The sequence below is a fragment of the Aspergillus japonicus genome (genome assembly GCF_003184785.1).
Source record: "Aspergillus japonicus CBS 114.51 unplaced genomic scaffold BO86scaffold_57, whole genome shotgun sequence".
In the NCBI taxonomy this organism is placed as follows: domain Eukaryota; kingdom Fungi; phylum Ascomycota; class Eurotiomycetes; order Eurotiales; family Aspergillaceae; genus Aspergillus; species Aspergillus japonicus.
In genome coordinates, this window is record NW_020291694.1 from 48,727 (window position 1) to 69,602 (window position 20,876).

At 52.2% G+C, this 20,876-nt stretch overlaps 6 protein-coding genes across 6 annotated transcripts; 2 read left to right on the plus strand and 4 right to left on the minus strand.

Annotated features, from left to right (window-relative positions):
• Positions 1-87: 87 nt before the first annotated feature.
• BO86DRAFT_179673 (uncharacterized protein) lies at positions 88-1,865 on the minus strand. Its single transcript, XM_025666580.1, has 3 exons — positions 1,326-1,865; positions 978-1,255; positions 88-912 (listed from the first exon to the last, which is right to left on the minus strand). Exons 1-3 carry the CDS (start codon positions 1,686-1,688, stop codon positions 441-443), a joined length of 1,113 nt encoding a protein of 370 aa, XP_025524360.1. The 5' UTR covers positions 1,689-1,865; the 3' UTR covers positions 88-440.
• Positions 1,866-3,101: 1,236 nt separating this feature from the next.
• On the plus strand, positions 3,102-5,137 carry BO86DRAFT_391735 (T6SS phospholipase effector Tle1-like catalytic domain-containing protein). Its single transcript, XM_025672662.1, has 4 exons — positions 3,102-3,219; positions 3,272-3,629; positions 3,690-3,866; positions 3,971-5,137. Exons 2-4 carry the CDS (start codon positions 3,578-3,580, stop codon positions 4,960-4,962), a joined length of 1,221 nt encoding a protein of 406 aa, XP_025524361.1. The 5' UTR covers positions 3,102-3,219; positions 3,272-3,577; the 3' UTR covers positions 4,963-5,137.
• Positions 5,138-5,481: 344 nt separating this feature from the next.
• On the minus strand, positions 5,482-10,382 carry BO86DRAFT_179744 (uncharacterized protein). The gene is made up of 3 exons (XM_025666581.1): positions 6,008-10,382; positions 5,770-5,958; positions 5,482-5,717 (listed from the first exon to the last, which is right to left on the minus strand). The coding sequence occupies exons 1-3, from the start codon at positions 10,277-10,279 to the stop codon at positions 5,562-5,564; spliced, it is 4,617 nt and encodes a 1,538-aa protein (XP_025524362.1). The 5' UTR covers positions 10,280-10,382; the 3' UTR covers positions 5,482-5,561.
• Positions 10,383-10,770: 388 nt separating this feature from the next.
• BO86DRAFT_391737 (uncharacterized protein) lies at positions 10,771-12,041 on the plus strand. Its single transcript, XM_025672663.1, has 2 exons — positions 10,771-11,045; positions 11,186-12,041. Exons 1-2 carry the CDS (start codon positions 11,029-11,031, stop codon positions 11,643-11,645), a joined length of 477 nt encoding a protein of 158 aa, XP_025524363.1. The 5' UTR covers positions 10,771-11,028; the 3' UTR covers positions 11,646-12,041.
• A 655-nt stretch (positions 12,042-12,696) lies between these two features.
• BO86DRAFT_421527 (chitin synthase export chaperone) lies at positions 12,697-13,936 on the minus strand (the record flags this gene model as incomplete). The annotated part of the gene is made up of 7 exons (XM_025675285.1): positions 12,697-12,914; positions 12,966-13,299; positions 13,354-13,447; positions 13,507-13,594; positions 13,646-13,742; positions 13,809-13,844; positions 13,907-13,936. 7 exons carry the CDS (start codon positions 13,934-13,936, stop codon positions 12,697-12,699), a joined length of 897 nt encoding a protein of 298 aa, XP_025524364.1.
• Positions 13,937-16,257: 2,321 nt separating this feature from the next.
• Positions 16,258-20,161, minus strand: erg4 (c-24(28) sterol reductase; the record flags this gene model as incomplete). The annotated part of the gene is made up of 10 exons (XM_025668303.1): positions 16,258-16,412; positions 16,487-16,598; positions 16,682-16,933; positions 16,996-17,147; positions 17,268-17,371; positions 17,891-17,960; positions 18,259-18,480; positions 18,538-18,869; positions 18,922-19,956; positions 20,124-20,161. 10 exons carry the CDS (start codon positions 20,159-20,161, stop codon positions 16,258-16,260), a joined length of 2,472 nt encoding a protein of 823 aa, XP_025524365.1.
• Positions 20,162-20,876: the final 715 nt, after the last annotated feature.

A 20,876-nucleotide genomic window follows, 5' to 3' on the forward strand; every position in this document is an offset into this window, starting at 1 on the left:
AAGAAGCCAATTCATCTTTTGTTTGGGATTTGAACGGTGATTTGGTGGTCGTGTCTATAATACCCTCTCCCAGAGCCATTGTGTTGATGTGAAATTCTCCTGGTCAGAAGGACTTACTGGAGCGGGTGATTATGGACACCCGATCAACTGAGCAGTTCACATGCAGAGCCCACTGAGTCTTTCAATGTTCGTGTTTGAGCCACCGCAAATATCAACACCCAGAAGATGCCCGCGCATCGCAGTGCTCGAGCTTATAGTGACACCTCCAAGAGATCCTTCAGAGCCTCAACCTGATAAGCCCCGCTATCTCGGCCCGGACGCAGGAAAGACGCGGTTTTGTTATTGGATACAGCATATACACAAGATTGACAGCATGGTCGCTGCTATTGATTTACAAGACCGAGACTGGCTATCCAGAAGGGTTGGGTGGGTTGCCCGGCTTAAGCGACCCTCAATAAAGCCAAGGTAAACGCAACGACCCCAGACGCAGCCATGATCGGCGCACTGATGTACCTTGCTGCCGACTCGGATTTTGTAGTCGCCGCCGCCGCCGCCCCAGTTGCGGTGATGCTAGACTTCCCACTATCCGCCGTTGCTGTAGCGGTAGCTGCCATGGCGGTGACAGGGTGGGGGACCGTGCCCAATGTCCAGGTGAAGGTACTTCCACTAATGGGGGTTGAGATAACACCCCCGGTGTTTGAAAGCGTTTCGGTCCCGTTCGCAGGTAGGTCTCCCGGCTTGTAGAATTGAGTGGTGTTACCAGCCGACGGGGCACCATAACCCAGCGCACCCGCACAGTCATAATTCTCGAGATAGGGTCCACAAATGTCCCAGTCATGAGCGATCACAGAATTGTACCAGGCATCTGCACCCAACAATGCCGGCTGCGTGTTGGGACATACGCCCCATATCCTAGATACTGTCAGCGATCCCGCCTGTGCACTGGGCGATGGAGTAGAGAGAAGAGGACAACTTACGTGGAGATGATAGCACTTTTCCCACAGCAAACACAAGCTCGCCCGTAGTCGGAGATGTCCTCCGCGCTCGTTAGCTGATCGAGGTTCGTCATATTGTTCGCACACGTTGTCATCTGATCCGCAATAAACAACTCCCGCTGATCGACCTTGCCTAGGTTGCATGAACAACCGGCAGGGGCGTCGTCGGGAGGCGGCCAGAAAGGGAGCTGAGTGATATTCACGGAGGGGCATAGGTCGATCAGGTCTTCAATTGTTTTTTGGTACTCGCATGAGTAAACCTATCCATTTCCCAACCCCCTTTAGGTCAGCTTTGAATGCCTGAGCTACATGAGAGTGTCTGCTACATACCTGGTTCCAACAGGCAGAAGCCGCGCAGTCAATTTCGCGAGATGTTTTCACACACCCACACACATTGATACAATCAATGCCCAAATTTGGACATTGACTCTGCATGCAGGCCGTATCACCTCCGCAGGAATTATAGCACTCATCTGAGCCACCGGCACAGTTCTTCGTTATGCACTGAGCGTAATATTCGGATGCATCGTCGTAGCACGATTCGAGCGCCGATGGGGCCACGCAGTTGGATGAGTCGAAGTATCCGGCCTGCTTCGATACCACCACTTGAGATAACGTCGCTGCAATGGCAAGCCAAGATCCCGTAGAGAAAGCCATGATGTTTGCGGTGTTGGAAAACGGTTCACTTATCATCACCTTGGGAGGGGATTTTGGTTTATATCCTCCTCCGACCCCAATTGGGTAGGTCGGAATATCTGCGGAGAACGATCGGGCAAATATTCAGGGTCTAAGGTCAGGGACCGGTTGAAGTGATGGGCAGCCATCTCAATCGACGGCTCCTCTTGGCACAGGCTATAGCCAGGTCTATTCACCGATTCAGGCAATGAGCGGAGGGATCCCGACAAGAGAGATCCTAGGCCAAGGAAGGAGCCTGACTCGCTAGACCAACTAGCTGATAGGATACGAGGACCTGCAGGAGAAACATGGGGCTTGGCGCAGTGGAATTGGAGCGGGCCACCAACCACAGACTTGCGGAGGCCGATACCACTAAGTGACCAGGCTGCGAATGCGGGGATGAGATTGAGCTGGCAGTACGGAGTCTTCTGTTGGCAGATGCCGATTTGTGCGGAGATTGCTTGTTTGGGGTTGCCTGTGAATTGCACAAATTTGCACCGGTCGACTGGATTTCCGTCTCTGGTTTAGTTCTTGTTGGCCGTCGGAACAGTGAAGATTGACTATAGCCATGTTTACTTAGTTGATGGGTCATTATAGAAAATAGAATAGCGTATGATATAAGTGTGATGTGAGTCACAAATCAGAGACAAGACAAGGGGAGCATAATGTTTCCCGGGGGGGGGGGGGAGATGTGGGAAGGAAACATACAGGTAAGAATGTTATTACACCGTAGCCCCGACCAGATCAATGAAGACATTTCATATGAGGACTACGCCTCAGTATCTGTCTTTTGACGTCGCGTGCCATCTCTTGTTCCTCTGAACCACAGAGTCTCGTCTCAAACCCGTGGATCTAGCTCATCAATCCGTGCAATGGCATGGAATTCAGAGCCGTAGATGACACTCTAATCGAACAAGGATGAGCGGCGTAGCGCAAAGACTGTCGGAGGCAGCGGTGTTGAAGTCGGTTGGATGGCGCTACAGGCCTTTAAAGTGACCAACAGCGACCGTAGCCTTGGCAGCTGGAAGATCAGATGGTTCATCTTGGCGTGAGCCAACACTCAATTCGCTTGCACAAGTGCAAAACGTCAATGGAGAAGGCCAAGCTTGGAGTGATGTGCTGAGCAAGCCGGACATCCACAAACCGAAGGGCTGCACGAATACGGGGGATTGACTTCGACTGGCAGAGAGTGTCACCTCGCTTACTCTGCGCGTGATGCCTTGTAGCTGAATGCGGGGAGGCCTGATGAATTTCTGTTCCTTTGCATCTGGTCAGCCTCGTATGGATGTTGTTGAGGCTTTGAACTCTGGGCTGTGGCTGTGGGGGGAGTTGTTGTTGATGTTGTTGATTGCTTTCAGTTTGCTTGCTTGTTGAGTCGATCTGGTTCTGCCTTCTCTTTTCAACCGCCGCCTTCGCAACTCTCTTGACAAACAACAATCAAGCAATCAATATGGCCCATCATGATTGCCCTGAGTTCATCCAACTCAACCCTCGATGATGTTCTGTATTTATCTCGGATTTAAACCTTCAGCTCAGTCAAACCCCAATGGCAGGGCGGCCTTTCGCTACTCGTATTCCTGATCACTGATCGCTCGTCACAGAAGCCATCGTGACGAAGACTGGCCGATGAGCCTCCTCAAAATGTGACCACAGGGCTGAGAACAAAGTTTTGTTTCAGTACAGAGATGTGGTAGCTGAGCTGAACGCTAATGCTGACGAATGGACTCCGCCGCCGACAGCACGCCTGTCAGATGCACTCAATCCATATAAATATAAGCACTATATCCCCTGGCCATGATGGACCCCTTCAGGAGCTTGAACGAGGCATCCTGGTTCTAGAAGACCGCTTTTTTGGAGACATAGTCCCATATATTCCGGCATATAACTACTATCTGTATATGTACAAAATGACACGCCTCGAGCGCAGTTCCTACAAACGGCTCATTGTCTGCTGCGATGGTCTGAAGTCCTCGTATACCTTTGATGCCATGCAATCTGGTCGCTGATACATCCCTCTAGGCACCTGGCAAGATTCCACAGCCGACTCTGCGGACCCGCCGTCCAACGTGACCCGATTGAGTCGAACACTCAGCCAGACAGCGATCGTGGAAGAGAATGGTGTCAGGAAAGAAGTCCCGCAGATCGTCTACTATCAAAAGGGGGTTGGCACCGGACTCGGTGACAAATACATGGGCGGTATGTAGGCCTCGTTGCCACCTTATTTGTCTCGCCATAATCAATTACCTCCCCAATTGTTGCCTCTCCTCTCACTGACGCGGGTTTGTGCTTTGGTGCTCCAGGCGTCACCGGACTAGGCGTGAGCGCCAACGTCCGCGCCGCATACGGCTTCCTGACCGACAACTACACCGACGGCGACGAGATCTTCTTCTTCGGCTTCTCCCGCGGCGCCTACACCGCGCGCGCGATCGCGGGCCTCGTCTGCCGCTGGGGACTGCTGACGCACCGCGGCATGGACAACTTCACCAACGTGTACGACGACTTCTACGAGAAGCAGGTCCCGGACTACACGCCCGAGGAGCGCCGCCGGCTGGGGTTCCGCGAGGAGCTGCCGCCCTTCGCCGTCAAGATCATCGGCGTCTGGGACACGGTGGGGTTCCAAAAGGCCTGGCTCGGCAAGGACCTGGGCGAGCGCCTGGAACTCCGGAACACCTACCTGCTCCCGAACGTCAAATATGCCTTCCACGCCCTGGCGCTGGATGAAGAGCGCACCGCCTACTCCCCGATCCTCTGGCATGTGCCGCGCCCGAACCCCGGCCAGGAGCTGCTCCAGGTCTGGTTCTCCGGCGTCCACACGGACGTTGGGGGCGGCGGGAAGGACCCCCACCTGGCGAACATCTCCCTGGCGTGGATGATCGCCCAGTGTATGAAGGACGGCCAGCTCAGCTTCGATATTGACGAGTATCTCTTCGACGTCCCCCCCCGGGTGGCGGAGAACGACCTCGCTCCGTGGGCGACCAGTCAAGGCAAGTCCGACACGGCGAGTCTGGTCCGCACGCTGGAGGGCGTCTTTGGCGGCACCTCGCACCGGACGCCTCTCGGATATAATCCCAAGGGCGAGGAAAGCGACTTCACCGGGGAATACATCCACGAGTCGATCAATGATCGCAAGCTGCGCGGCTGGAGCTGGCCCTGTGCGCCCCTGAAGGGGAAAAGGGACAACGGTACTTGGACCCTGGCGGATTCAAAGACAATTGTGGAGATCCACGCATTGGAGAGAGAAAGGTATATGAAAGGCAGAATCCGGACAGTCCACGTTCAGGAGGTGGATTAGACTGTTCCTCGGTCGATTCAATCGCGGCTGCAGCCCGGACGGCGATTTTGAGGTTTGCTGGGGTCATATATCCTTGGGGTCTAGATTGCGTATCTTCGGAGTTTGGTATCTGTATCGTTAGCAATGCCCCTTGTTCATTCGAGGTATACTTAGTGAATGAATTGTGCTATGTGTGGTGAATTGCATAGATAAATTCACAAAGGAGGATTGAATAATGCTAGGTTAGAAGCCGAGATAGTTGCGCAGTAGTTACTAATCCTTACTTGGATGAATTATACATCGGAAGAATCATAATAATTCGATCAGAATTGAACCATGGGAAAAGAGCATGTTCATTTGTAGCTGTAATGCCTCGTCATTCGTCACACTGGGCGGACCGGCTAGATACCAAGTAATGAAACTACCATCCTCATCATTGTTCATGCGTTTTCATTGCTAAACCAAATAAAGTAGTCATCCATCCTCATGCATAAAAGCATTCATGTTGTGACACAACCCATTAGCATGGCCCCCTTTCTTTTAAGTCAATATCCTCATAAGGATTGCATTATTCATTAGAACCAGCAAACTTGAACGATCAACTTTTCACGAGAGAAGCTTTAACCCCGCAGAAGCCTGGCGCGGCGCGACAGCGGCGCGATCTTGCGGATAATGGGATCGTGCGGCGAGGTCTCGGCCACCGACATGTAGAGCGCTTCCAGTCGTTGGATAAGGATGTCCATGATCTTAGGAGCGACTTCACGGATGTCAGGGTCCTGATGAGAATGTTAGCGTAGGTCTAGATCTAGTTTGTTAAGGAAAATATACCATTGGGTTCACCGTTTGCAGAACTACTTCCAGCCAAGTCAAGCGCTCCATAGGGTTGGTCTGCAACGAGGAGGTCACAGCAACACCCACAGACAGGGCCACGATGGGCGACAGACTAGTCAGGTAAGATGGGTTCATGCGAACGAAGAGCTTGTCAAACAGATCTGCTTGCTGAGTTGATTGCAGCCACTACTGCCGTTAGCATGCTGAACTGACCAAATAACACTAGTTAACTAACCTTGACTGATCCCTCCTCGAAGTGACCTTGGCTCATCAATTGCGCAATCTCTTGCAGCTCAATCTGCTCCGGAGTTCTTGTGTCAACAGAGGCGCTACGAGCAGGGGCGGTCGGCCGCTGTTGCTGTTGCTGCCGCTCGACCACATTCTCCTTGGTGACCAAGGCATGGCTAAGCTTGACAACCTCATTCTGCAAGCCGGTCTGGGCCGCAGCGAGCGTGGCTACCGTGTCAGAGAGTCCACGAACAAGCGAAGTGAGCTGCTCAATCTTGGCAGCATCGCTTTGGCGCTGGGCTTCGAATTGCTTCCACTGAGCCTGCATCTGCTTCTCCATACTGACGACAACCTTGTCTGCAGTCTGCACGGCAACGTTCTCGATGGCTGGTGTGATTGTGCTCTGCATGGCCTTCGATATCTCGCTTTCCACACGGGGAGCGAGCTTCTGGCCCACCGCGTCCGACAGTACTTTCATCAAATCGGGCTGCTGCATGGCACGAGTAACCGCCTCTGGGAGAGCTTGGCGCACCTCACGAGGGACCACAGATCCCAGCTGCTGCGACAAAACGCCGTTAAGCTGCTTACCAACGACCGTGGCAGTGAGATCAGTCAGAGCAGGCACAACCTCTGACTTGATGCTGGTAGAGACAATGCGTGCAAGGTTCTTCTCCACGTTGTCCGAAAGAGTACTTGAAACAAGACGCAAGACCTGATCCTGTTTGGCTGCCGAGGCCGCATCCCAGTTGCGGCGCTCCTCGTCGAAGCGGGTGTAAAGTCCTTCCAATTCGCGACCAAGGCTTTTGGTGAATTCTGTGGATACGCCGTTCTGCAGCACCTCCAGATGTTTGTTTAGGATAGCAGCCGAGTCATCGGAACCAGCGCCGGAAGCCACAGGAGCAGCGAGAGGCACTGCCTGAGGGGCGCTTGAGATGACGGGGGCTTCTTCAACGGCTGGCTCATTGTCCGCGATACCTTGCGTGGGAGCAGGAACTTCACTAGACGGGCCGTCGTTTGAGAGCACGGGCTCCTTGCCCTTTGCGGACGGCTCACTCGCTAGGACAGCACTCTTCTTCTTTTTCTTCTTCTCAGCCTTATCGACACCATTGATGGCAGAAACACTGTCAACTGGCTCATCCTTTTTCTTAGCAGGTGCCTTGGTTGGGGACTGTACGCGAGAGGTACTGGGACCAGCCCCGACAGCAGCTTCGGTGTTGAGCTCAGGCATCTTCTTGATGATCTCCTTAGCCGCCGGCTTGGTGGGAGTCGGAGCCGCATCACCATTGACCGATGGCTCGTCTGCCACGTACGTAGGGAAGGTCTGCAGCTCAGCGATATCGATGAACCCTTCCTCCAGAGCATTGACAGGACGGACGATCTTATTGTCGGTGGTCCAGCCCAAATCTTCCTTCCTTATGTTCAAGCATGTGACTCCACGCGAGTGCATGACGTACAGCTCAAACAAACCGCTCTCATCTCCAGCCGACTTAGTGATGGGGAGGAGATCCAAGCTTCGCAGCTGGCCCTTGGACGCAAAAGAGATTTCGCGAATGCCGCTCAGGCAAGCGGTGGACTCAGGCTTGGGAAGGCTGCTATCCTTCTCCCCAGAGCGCTTGATGAAGGAGGCTTGCGACATCGCCTGAAGGTTATACCGGGGCGCAGAGAGGTGAACGAAGTAAATAGAATTGCGGGTCGGGTGACCAACAACAATGATGCCAGATGCGGGGTGGTAGGCGACACTGCAGATGGCGTCCGATTCGTTCTCATGAGGAAACTTGAGCTCCTGCACAGCCTTGCCCAGCCCAATATCCCAGAGCTGCAAGGTGTGGTTCTGCTTCAAGCCCACCAGAACGTAACGAAGCGCCATCGACTTAACATAAGGGCGCAGCTTGTCGATGAAGAGGACGGAAGTTGGCCACGACTTTTCTGCGGGGGAGCCCGTGACGAACGTGTTCAAGGGCACCCGAACCTCAGCCGGGTTAGGTCCGGAGCTGAAGAAGCCTGGGTTGTTAACCACCTCACGGATATCCCAGAAACGGAGACGACCCGTCTTATCAAGGGAGGCGATGACTGTGTCATCGTCGCTGAACATGAAATCCTTGCCAGCCTTGCCGGTAGAGATCTTCAGAGCACGTTCTTTGAAGAACTTCTCCGTATTAACGACGCGCTGAGGTCCCGACACACCATAGCTAGGGTTCATGGCAGCCTGAGGAGAGACCACGTAAATGTTCTTACCACGGCCAATGGCGAAGAAACCAGGATGGCGAGAGCTCCGTTTGGCCCGCGTTTTCAGCTGGCCCCCCGAAGTGTTCTCATCCGAAGCCGGGAAAGGAGGGAAGATGAGGCTCTCGCTCTCGAGGGCATCGAGATCGAAGAGGTCCTTGTCTGCACGAGAGATCAACGCCCAGTACACGGTTCCACTGACGCCAATTCCCAGGATGGCCTGCTCCTCAGTGGTACGACCAGTAGCAGTCTGCGACGTGCATACTGCAACATTGAAGACGCGATCGCGGGTAGAGCGGAAGATTTGCTTGTCACTTCCATCATCCTGACGAATGATACGCATACCGCCGTTCTTCGCGAGTGCATACACAATGTAGTCAGAAGTTGCGGAGGTCAAGGAACGATCCAGCTGATCAAAATCCTTCTTCAGCCGAGCGATATCCATGATACCGTCATCGCGGAGGGTTGCAAGCTTCCCTGAGTGAGCTTTGACGATAATAGAGATGAACGGCTTGAGAGGGAAGTTGTGCACAGAAACAATGCGCTCCTCTTCCTTTTCAGCACTGTCTTCAGCGCTCTCCCAGCTGTCCGCCAGTGCATCACCGCTGCTATTATTGGAAGTCTCCTTCACAGCAGCGGGAGTGGCGGTGCCCTCAATAGAGTTCCTATCTATGCTGCCCTCAGGCTTTGCTTCGACAGCCGTCTCCTGAAGGTGACTAGCGATGGAGGATAACACAGCCTGAGTGCTGTCCTCCTGGGCGGCAGGGAGCTGGGTGACTTTCTCGTCGGTTGACTTGTTAGTGGCGTTGTCGATTTCACGACCGATCTCATCGACAAGACGCTCAACAACAGAGTTAACTGCTTCTCTCTGCTCTTCAGCCAGAATAGGCGATTTGGGGCCTTCGGTTTGTGGGGTCTCAACAGCCTCTGAAGCCGAAGACGGTTCAACCTTAGTGGCGATAGTGATCTTGTTTTTCATGATCTCAATAGCTGGACTCTCGCTCCGAGGCTTGGCTTGCGGAGTGACCTTGCGAGGTGACGCGGCAGCCAGCTGCTCGAACGGGTTGACATAGGTGAACATCGAGTCCTTGCCCGCAGCAGGTTTGTCAAGCGCAGAAGGTCCTGCCTCATCCGGGGACACCAAGGGTTCCTCCAGTTCTTCAGCGGGAGACTTGAGGATGTTGCTGAGCTCCGCCTCGGGAACAGGAGACGTTTGGGATGCAACGGTCGAGGGAGACTGAGAAACAGCCTTGACAGGCCCGTCGGAAACGTCCTGGCTAGACTTGGGACGGTTCAGAAGACGCAGCAACATCTCCTGGGTGTTCTCAGCGGTCGGACCGGCAGACGCAGAGCTCTCGCCCGTGCCAGCACCAGCTGGACCGGAGATGGAGCCCGCAGGCCTGACCGGAGCGGCCGCAGCACCTTGTCCCTGGCCACCAAAGAGCGACGCAACTAAATCAGAGGCGGAAATATTTCTCGCGTGGGCCTTCGACTGCTCCTCCAGGCCAGCTGCACGAGGCTGTAGGTAAGTGGGCTGTTCAGCGCCAGGAACCGGAGCCTGCTGTTGCTGGGGGCCGGAAGGAGTGGTAGGTTGGTTGAACTTGAGCAAGTTCAACAGATTCACCGCACGGTCGGGATTATGAGGCAAGGATTGGTAATGTTGTTGGTGGTGGTGCTGCTGCTGCTGCTGCTGAGGCGGCGGAGGTTGATGAAAATACATATCGCCACGGGGAGTCGGAACATTAGGACTAAGGATATCCGAGCCGTGGTGCGGAGGAGTATTCACGGAAGGAGATGGACTGTGAATATTCGACGAGACCGACGGGTGACGGTAGCCATGAAGCTGCTGCTGCTGTTGCTGCAGCTGCGGGTGAGGGTGAGGGTAACCCTGGCCATCGTACTGCGGCTGATGCTGCTGCGGATGCTGCGAGCGGTAACCCTGCTGATACTGCATGGGATACGGCGGCATGGAAGCATCATGAGCAGGGGTGCCCGAGGGCGAGGGGCGGGGCCTGATGCTGGCCAGGAGGGCCTGAAGATCGTTGGGGGTGGACATTTCTGTCGCTCGCCAATCAAAGAGGGCGACCTCCAAGGAAAATTCAAGCTCCGAGGTAGATCAGAAGTAGCTCTCTTTCGAGAGCCAGCAAAGCAAGAGAGAGTGAGCGCGGGTGTGAGAAGGACAACCCGGACTCGGCGCAATCAATTAGAGAATGCAAGCTAAATGGAGCAGAACAAGGAGAGGGAGAAGGAGAAGGAGAAGAAATCAAAAGGCAAAAGACGGACTATTGTACATGGGACGAGAATGAGAGGGGAGAGAAGAGAGGAAGAAGAAGTGAAGGAAAGAGAAGAGGAGAGAGAGAAGAGAGAGAGAGAGAGAGAGAGAGAGAGAGGAAAAAGCTCGGAGGAAGCGAGAATTGGAGGTAAGCGGGAAGATGAGCTGGTGGTAATTTGTGGCGGTGGAGGGCGGATGAGGTGTGTGGCTCATGCACAAATAACGGTAAGATTACACAATGACGGTATCGGTAACTAACCGCCGGACTATCTCATGGCTGTGAACTCGGAATGATGATAGAAGATGAGGAACAACCAACAACCTCAGCAACATCCAGGAAGACCACACACGGAGATTATGGATGCGCACTCTCAATGAGATGATCTTATTCAATCACCTTGAGACTCTCCCCGATACTCTACTCCCATCTCTCTCCGGAACTCTTCGCGCAACTCCTGTTTGCCACTGATTTCATCCGTTCACCGTCTGATCAGAACAGCCGACTACCTTCTCAATAAACCACCTCATTCACCATGTTCTGCCTGCGGAGGTAAGGCGTTTACCTCTATGCCATTCATCTATCCATCTACTCACCCACATCATCACTCACCCACACCGCTCACCTCGGCTCTTCCTCATGCATTCATCTTCTAACTCAAATCATCATACTGATCAACTCTTGTCTTCTAGCTGGCTTCCCCTCTTCTTCATCCCCACCAACGCCTCCCCCCTCTTCATCATCTCCTTCGTGACCCTGACCTACATCCTCCACCGACCGTGCATCTACTGCTCCGCGCTGCTCCTCATCCTCTTCATCTCCTCCTGCCACTGGTCCGACCGATGTTTCTTCGACCTCCGCGGCGATTGGTTCAGTCCGCGCTACACGCCCCCGGCCGCGGCGCCCACCTCATGCCCGGTCAGTCCCGCCAACGAGACCCTAGCCGGGTATCTCCTGGAGACGGTGACCTCCACCGCCAAGACCCTCTCCGGGGCCGTCATCGATGAGGCGCAGCGGCGGCTCGCGCTGAACCAATCGGCCGAGGCCGGTGTACCGCAAGAATGGACGGGGATTGGCATGGAGTGGGTGCGAAGTCTGCTGGGGCGGAGGGAGTGGACCTTGCCATGCGTGGATGTAAAGGTGAGGCTCTAAGTGGTTTGGGGGATGCGGGGAGGGTTTTCTGTGATCAGAGAAAAAAACATATATTGGGCGGTTGGTGTCATTTGCTCTGTCTACATATATACCGGCCGGGGGCACTTCGGGGTCCTTATTTCTATATTCGCGGGGAGCGATGGAAGGAGATCTTGCTTGAACACGGGAGCATGATTCAGACCTAGAGAGGCGGTTCATCATCTAAACCTTTGATGCGCTGTATGATGTTCGCTGCAGGTACGTTGCGAGTTCTCGCGAAGGAGAAATACCGCCTTTTCAGGATGAAGAACTATCTAGCCAGGAATTCGGCCACACGATAGTGGGCGAGGCGTGGGTGATTCTGATTCAGTCTGTACATAGCCTATATTGAAGTTTATTCCTATCTCTTATTCTCAGGAGTCAGTCCTGATGATATGTCATCTGGATTTGGAACTCGCTCAAAGGCGCCCCGCAAGTGCCCTGACGCAGTCATTACGTGAGACGGAAAGTTTGATGTATGTGTCCTTTCTAGAATGATGTCCTTTGCGTGCACCTGGAGTAAACTGGGATACGAGCAAGTTGTTCACAGAAGGTCTTTAGAAGTGGTGGCACGTACAGCGGTTGGTGAATGACCAGAGTGACCAAGACTGGAATCATGCAACTCGACGTCTCCTGCGTACGTCCTATTAAACATCAAATCGAATAATTACAATACAGATAGGTATCTAATGCAAGGTGAAAAGAAATGGAGACAGGAAGACAGTAAATATAGCCGACGGTGATCCTTCGGGCTCACTCGCCGCGGTAAGTCATCGTTAGAACATAACTCACACCGAGGCACATTAGCAGAACATCATCAAACATATGGTGAAATAGGTATCACACAGAACATGGCAAGCATACGGGTCTTCATCGCAAGACGCAGTTACAGATGCGACGCGAGGCCCGCGAACAAAATCCAAATGGGTATTGAGGCACTATATGTGCAAGGATCGTAGAGAAGAAACATGGAAACAAGATGTGAGCGATGGTCACAAAGACATGAAGGAGATCCTGATAGGGTTCCCTTGGTCTAATGGTAGCCTCCAGGGGTTGACATCGGCATGGGCCAGTCATCCTCCGTGATGCTACTCCAGAAGAACCACACAGCAACTACCGCCAGTAAAGTGAACAGCGTCTCGAACAGCGCACCATTAATTTTCCCGCTAGACGCTTCGCACAGATGAACGCTGATCACGTATTCGAAGATCTGGCCAATGGCGAATAGGAGTGCGGCGGCCGTCAAGTAGACTGCAGCAAAGTCAGAATCATGAAGTATAAAACAAGTGCGGAAGAACATACTCAACGGCCGGAATTCGCCAAGAACTCGCACCACCAAGATAACTTCGAACACATAGAATAAGACGAGACAGACAAGCGGGAAGAGCTGGTACAGCACATAAAGGGCAATGTTGCGATAGTGGTTTGAGGATGTGGTTGCGAATTCGCCTGTCCAGTCGAAAGCTGTATCCAAGGCAATATATCCCGTGCCGATGAAGAGGACAAGACCGGAGGCGACAATTAAGCCGATAGAAGCGGGTGTGCCGTCGTCAAGGAATTGAAAGCCCACCAGAGCATTGAGCAGAAGAATCCAGCATGTCGCAGTGATAGCAGCAATATGTACCGCCGAAAAACCCTGTGGGATAAATGAATGAGGCGCTGAGCGTCGCGACAAGTTGGGCAAACTAACCTTTCGGACCGCACCGTCCAGAGGGAATCCACCCACGGAGAAGATCTCGCAGATTTCAATAATGAGAAAGCCAAACAAGAATAATTGAATCTCCCTGCTCCAATTAGTTCCCCTTCTGGTCCCCGATATCCTAAATTTGTTCTTGTTGCGTACCTTCTTCCGACTGCGGCTCGTTTGCGGTCAGATCTGAAGAGCAGGAAAAGTGTAGTCAGGATGGAGATGAATGCCAGGAGAATTGAACCTGGTGCGCGTCAGTCGAGATCAACCTTCCCTCTCCACTATCATGCCATACCCAAATTGCTGAGATATCGGTCACCACTGAGCTCAATGCCCTTGAGTACACATCCACCATAAGCTTTGTTTGGAGGTTGATTATTTGAGACAAATAGCTGAAGATGGCAATGGTTAGCGATGTCCCGAGGTCCGAGTGAGACATGGTGAGGAGGATTACATACATTGCAGACTGGTAAGGTGGAATCGCGACAAAAGTCCTACACGTGCAAATCGGCCACGGTCAGTCCAAGCTCGAGTTGCAGCTCAATTGGGAACCCACGTTGAAATTGCCAAACTGCGTCGAACCCATGATCAAGACGGGCTCAACAACATGCGACAGAGGTCAGGCCGTGAGGAGCAGCGAAGAAGTAAAAGTGGTGATTCGAGAGGTAATGATGATGGCAGTGGTGACTGAATTAAGTTGGTTTTCCCTGCCTGGACCCACGCCGGTCACGATAGCTCCGCCGCAGATCGCTGTTCAGGAAATGCGAAAAGTCAAGGATAGGATTATGAGAGCCTTGTCGATCGCAAGATCTTCCCGCTTGAAGATAATGAAAAGCAAAAAAGCAAAAGAGAAACAACGGTAAAGCCTAAAGAGAGGGTAGGCGAAAGACGAATTAAATTAGGTCGTCGCCGGATCAGACACGGGATGGCGGACACGTTGGGTTGGCAATTAGTCGTGCAGCAGCTCGGACAGAGACCGGGTCGAAGCAAGACGACAGAGATGGAGGAGCGAAAGACGTGAAGAATCAGAAACAATTCTAGAAACGATGATTGGCAGAATGCAAAAGAGCGATTGGGGAGCGTCAGGCTGTCAGCGTATATGTCAAACACCGGTGCTGATTAAGACGTAGATTAAGACGTGGGGGGAGCGGAAATATGGAAGAGTAATGGATTAGTATCGAAGGACCGGGAAGTGGTGAAGATGGTGAAGGTTGGTGGGCGTTGCTGACGAGGACGAGCGAGAGAAGGAGGAGAATTGTTGTCCGTACGTAGAGGGGAAGCCGGCGGCTAAGAAGCAGGAAGATGATGGCGGTGATGAAGATGATGATGGTGATGAGGGGATAGCCAGGGAGAGAGAGAGAGAGACAACGAGGGAGAGAGGGAGAAGAGAGGGAGAGAGGGAGAAAGGTGAGAACGAAGGCAAGGCCGCAAGAGGTGTAACTAAGTTAGTGATAGTGAGGTAGGTAGGTTGGTTAGGTACAGACAGACTACAGACAGCACGTCCGTACTTCGTCGCGATCAATCAAGCAACCAGTCAATCAGTTGTCCATGACCATGATCCAGGGAAACAAACGAGACATGGAAGACGAGAGACTAGACTAGACTAAACTATGAGTAGGATTAGGCTAGACTCGAGAGAAGATGATTAGAGAGATTAACAGTAGAGCGAGGAACGGGATTCTGGGTTTAGCCCGGGGCTAAAAGCGTGATGGAGACCGCAATACGGCATCCAGCAAATAACAACGAATGGTCAGCCCTGGAGTGGAAAAGACAGCCCAGAGTCCGGCCGGAAGAACCGCCGTTGAGGGGGCCAAGAACAAGAACTAAATGAGGAATTGACCAACAAGAGGAGAGAAAAAAACCCTGCAGCGAATCCAGGAACCAAAACTTCACCAAAATATGAATTGCTGCTACTCTTGTCACTGCACCAGCTGTCGTCCCCAGGAAATCGCTTCCTGCGGTTAACGACGCAAGATTTGACAACCATTTATAAAATTGAGAGGATTGACACCAAAGTCGCACCTCTCTCTCTCTCTTCCTCTTTATTCTATGCGGTTTGATTCCATTAAAACAATGGTGGTTCACTTCTTAGTTGATATCAAAAATTGGGAAAGAAAAAACAAAGAGAGGGTCGCCCTGGGCTGACCATGGATGACGAGGGCGATACCCACGGTCCCCAATCCCACTTCTATTTTAATCCCAGCTTTCCCCTCATGAAGAATGATGACGCTGGCCAGATTCCTGGCAGAGCCCGATTAGTGTTGACAGGCAGCATTCTTTTGCTACTTTCTTCGTAGTACGGACGGAGGAGTGCTGGTAAATGTTGAAGGTATGGCATGGCACAGCATGGCATGGCATGGCACGTCGGGATGATTTCACCGCCATCCCGCCCCAGCCACAATTTGATGAGCTAACTGATCATGTTCATGATCATGACGATCGACAGAGCTACCCGAGCTCCCTTCCTTGGTCTCAATGTCTCAGATGAATCGACACCATTCATGCATCGCTCATTAATCACATACATTTGTTCATGCATCCTCGCCGACGGACAATCCACAGCAACGGCACGAACTCGTGGTTGTTCGGGGCTGTCTCCTATAGGCCGATTGTCTGTTGGCTCGGTTTCCCCGGGCTCCTGCGCTCCCTTGCGTAGACACCACTAGATGTTCTCAGGACCTTACTTGATCATCAAAGTTGTAAAGGAAGAGCAACTCACCAGTCGGGGCGTACAGACAGATGGATTGCCACGTCTCAAGGAGAGTGTAAGTAGATTGAGCAATACACTGCATGACAACTCACTCCGGCAGTGCTAGGTGTTTGTACTACGCCAAGAGGCGTGGTGCTGGAGCATTTATACATATAATTGTCGCCAATGCGACTTTTCTTCTTAAACAATTGCGCCCACTAGCAAACGTCCTCAATCTCCAACTCCTTCCCATCATGCTCCCCCAAATCCAGCTTGAGAGTCCGTCCGAACAACTCGAGCAACATCTCAAAGCACACCTTGGTGATAGCAGGGTCATAACGTCCCTTGCTGAGCTCATCCCGGATAAAAGCATCTGTTCACATTAGCCCCAACCCTTCGCACCACCAAACCTAGAAACCATGATAGGGGGATGAAGGTAAAACTTACGCTGCGCCCAGGCCACCTCATAAAAGCTAAACAAGACCCCCTTCTCATGAAGTGTCTTGCGGATTAGATCCCTTCCCTCCGGAGGGACATGATTGTCGTTTTTACCGAAAATCTGCATTAACGTCAGTTACCATGCTTGTTGTACTCACTTCCTCCCCCCCCTTTCTCAATATTCGAAGCAAGACAAGAACTCACCATGGTCAACTCTCCCTTGATATCTCCGGCGCGGGCCAGACTGTCATCGTTCTTACCCTTCCCAAGCGTGTGGCTATGGATGTCGGTCGCAAAATAGCACACGGCCGCCTTCACCCGGCTATCCAGCGCACACCGATATGCCAGATGGCCACCCAGGCACATTCCCGTTGCGCCCACACGTCCATTGCACGTGGGCAGTGCCAGGAGGTAGTCCACACAGAGAGAGGCGTCTTCGTCGTAGGCGGCGATTTTCTGTTGTCACCGGGATTTAGCATGCGCACAGTCTCTTCAAATTATGTCAAGATTGCTGTTACCTTGCTGATCTTCCACTCATTTCCCTTGTCGGTATCCTCGGCATTATACTCAAGGGCTTCCGGACCGGTGAATTCGTGGTAGCTAGAGGGGGCGGCGCAGATATAGCCCTGACCGGCAATTTGACGGGCGAAGCGCGCCACGGGGCCGGTGACTGATTTTGAGAATTCATGTCAACGGGTTGGACTCAGGTACAGTGGAACAAGAGCCCAGCTCAACAGCGGGTGATGTTGCTCCGGGCTGCAGTGGGTTCGATAAGGCGGGGGAGTTATACCTTGATAGATCTCACTGAATACTACCACACCCGGGAACCGTGCCTTGGGATATCCTGGAATGGTGGGGTGATAGACGTAAATACCTGACAGGTACATGTTAGCACTCTCACCCTCGGTCTTCAAGTTCGATATCATAGGAGTGCTCCTCTCCATGGGTGGGAGCCGAATATGAACGTTGGTTGCGCGAGCTCTATAACATACGCATGGTCCCACTGCCGTCCGCCGTGGTAGGCACATCGTGGTAGGATTCTTGAATCAACATGATGAGAGAGTCGTTACAGATACGCGAAACGGAATGCCAATTGCTTCCTGATTGAATACAATCTTCGTCCGAGCAAGACTCCAGCAGCTGGATAAATAGCTAGCTCGGCGGGGTTGCAGCCCCGGACTGATTGCCGACCGATAGGCCTGGAGGGTTGGTCATGTGATCAACATACCTTCGGCCTAATTTCATGATCAGTGCTACAGTGCATATATGCACCTGCCAGTCATGTTAAGGTGGCTTAGGATGCACTAGAATGTACATTGGTATCTTGAATAAACACAGGCAGATAGGTCGAAGAAGGCCGTAAGCCACGTACATGATCATAAAATGGCGAAAGCGGAGACAACCAAGAACAACAGTCTAATAATGTACAGGAATTGTATAATTTTCATGGAAGTAGAAATAACACAAGCCGGAAAGATAGAGCCTACACTGGCAGACCCATCAGTAGTCTGATTTGCCACACTGGGTAGCAGTCAGTGACAGAGTGGAGTTTCCAGGATTAGGCTGGGAATGATGATTACAAGAGTGTATTAATAGAGCTCGTGAGAAGGGCCAAGGTCGAAGTGTTGACAAGATCATCTTTGTCGGCGCAGGTCGGCTTTACAAAGAAATGGTCAATGTGCCGATGGAGATTTCCAGCGCATGAAGTCGTTTAGAAGACGTACTAATTCGCCTGATAAGTTGACGTTCCATGTAAGAGAGAGAGATCTCAAAAAGTAAACTTACAGGAATGAACAGGTAGGGAACCTGTCTCTCATACTCTCGCCACGCCTCGCCATACTTGTTCCGACAGCGTTGAATATCGCGCAGTGCGCGGTGGCTGATCATACATGCAAAGAAGACGGGGTAGAACCATGGGAACGGGCTGCTGAAGCCGGTGATCAAGCCCCAGTTCAATGCGAAATACAGGTCGCAGGTGTAGTGGATCTTGCGCGCCTTTCCGTCTGTGACAAGATTAGCATGAATTATAACTCATGTCTGGGTTCCGCTGCGAAACTTACACCAACCATCAACAAGGATCTTTGAACCGTCCTCAGCTGTGATGGTCTTGGGGTTCTTCAGTGTTTGCCAAGGGAGTTGAGGGAAAGTCTTGCGAAACACCAAAGTACCACGCTCCTGCTGGCGGTAGCGGTTCTTCTGGCTGTTGGTCGTATCCCAGACCCAGTACACGAAGAGGTACGCGACATAGAGGAACACCAGGAAAGGCCGGTTCCAGCGATAGGTAGCGGGATCGTGGTTGGCAAGGTAAATGGTACAGTGGCAGTAGCTCAGAGGCACTCCGGCAAGGTTCCAGAAAATCAACATGAAACCCCATTTCTCATAGTACATATCCCTGATTCCTCATTAGCTTGTTATGCTGATAGCGTCCCGAACCGAAAACTCACCATGTGGAAACGATACACTCCTCGCCCTTAGAGCAGGCGTTGGCGTAGAGGAAATGAGCCATGAGAAGGAAGCCGACCTCTCCCGATACATATCCGTATATTTCATATTGTCTGGCAGCTGCACCCATAGTGACGAACAGAAGAATATACCATGGTAGGCGGACTTCGAAGAACATCTTGAAGTCCAGGATACCAAACATTCTAGGGTTGAGCTCGGCACCCATGAAGAAATCATAAATGGGATACCCAGTCATACGGTGCTCTGCGCCTCGAGCCAATGCTGAAAAGTACGCGATGAATGAAACAATGAAACCAGAGAGAATGGCCACATTCATGAGAGGTCCGAATTCATCGATGATCGTGTAAAGCTTGAAAATGCCGGTGAAGTGAAGTCCCAAGGCCAAGGCGATCGTCGTGTAGAAGGACCAGACAGCGGAACAGTAATAAGGGAGCTGCTTGCCTTCGAGGTGCGGCAGAGGACGACCCATGACGGTGATACCTGGGAGAAGCACGTAGCAAGCCCCCTCAAAGATAAAAAATACCCAATATATCGCCCATGCCTTCAGCGACGGGAACGCACCCGCATAGAGCAGGTTAGCAAGATGCGCAAAGAACTCAGGGATGCTCTGGCCCGGTTCAGGAAGCGGCGGTTTGCCATCGTAATAGGTGGCACCGAGCCACATGTATTCCATCAGCATCGGGAATCCGATCATCATGCACAATACACCCAAAGACCCTCCAAACTCGAAATGCCCGCTGTGATCGACCTTGGGGTCCTTGCCCTCCTCCCAGCCATCGATGATGCGTGGCTTCTTGCCATTCGAAATGGCGGCGTGTCCATTTGTCGCGGGCGTGTTTGTCTCTTCATCCGAGGTATCCTCGATCTTGACCTTGGCGGAGGAGCGCTTTCGAGACGATGGCTTGGCTTGTCCTGAAGCATCTGCTGCTGAATCGGAAGTGTCGTCGGATGGCGCAACGCTGCTGCGGGTAACGCGGCGACCGGGGGTCTCGATGAAGCCAGGACGCTCCATTTTCCTAGCCATTGATCCAACTGTGAGCTCAAAGTGGCCGCGAAGCTATTATGCGCGCAGGTGAAGACGAAGCGAAGGGGAAGAGAGGGAGGATTTGAGGTATTCAGACTGCGCAGGCAGTCGAATTCCTTGTTGGGAGATTTTCACCCTTGCGCAAAACAAATCACTTACTTGGGGGTTTTCCCCGTTTGGGAACGAGTCACGGTCATTGTGCGCGGACCATGCAGTCAATTGAGTTTAATAATAATTTCAAGTGTAGGTACGAGGGAACGACTGAGATGAAGCACCCCACAGAGCTAATATCGCACAACGAGAGGGGAGGTAGGGAAGAGAGGGGGGAAAAGAGAGAATGATGGGGCGATCGAGGAAGAAGAACAACAGTGCCCAGTGCTCATCAGGGTCGGGGAGACACTAGACTAAGACTGAGTGGATTCTTTACCCGTACGGTGGCACTTCTACAGTACAGTACTTAGAACACCGTACATAGGAACTATAAGTTATACTACGAGTACTACAACTACTTGGTCAGTGCCTGTAAATTATAGCATCAGCAGCATCTCTCTTCTCATGGTTGGACGGTACTCTCGTTGAAAGTTCACATAACATTGCTTCCTACAAACAATGACCTTTCGAACCTCTGATTAGTCTGCACTCATCCAATACGTAGTGGGATCTGCAGGGGAAAGGATCTGAACACCTGGCTAAAGACGCACACTAACCGGTTTACCCTCAATGATTGGCCTGGCTGGCTCAACAAACTGCATCTCCTACGGGCTCTACTCATGACTATGGCAACTTCAAAGTATACTCCTATCCTTCATGTTCGCACTGAACAGTACAATATATCCGCTATAAATGAGATACAGAAATGTATATTTATCATTGATCATACATAAGTTTAAACAGATGGTGTCTACATGCGAA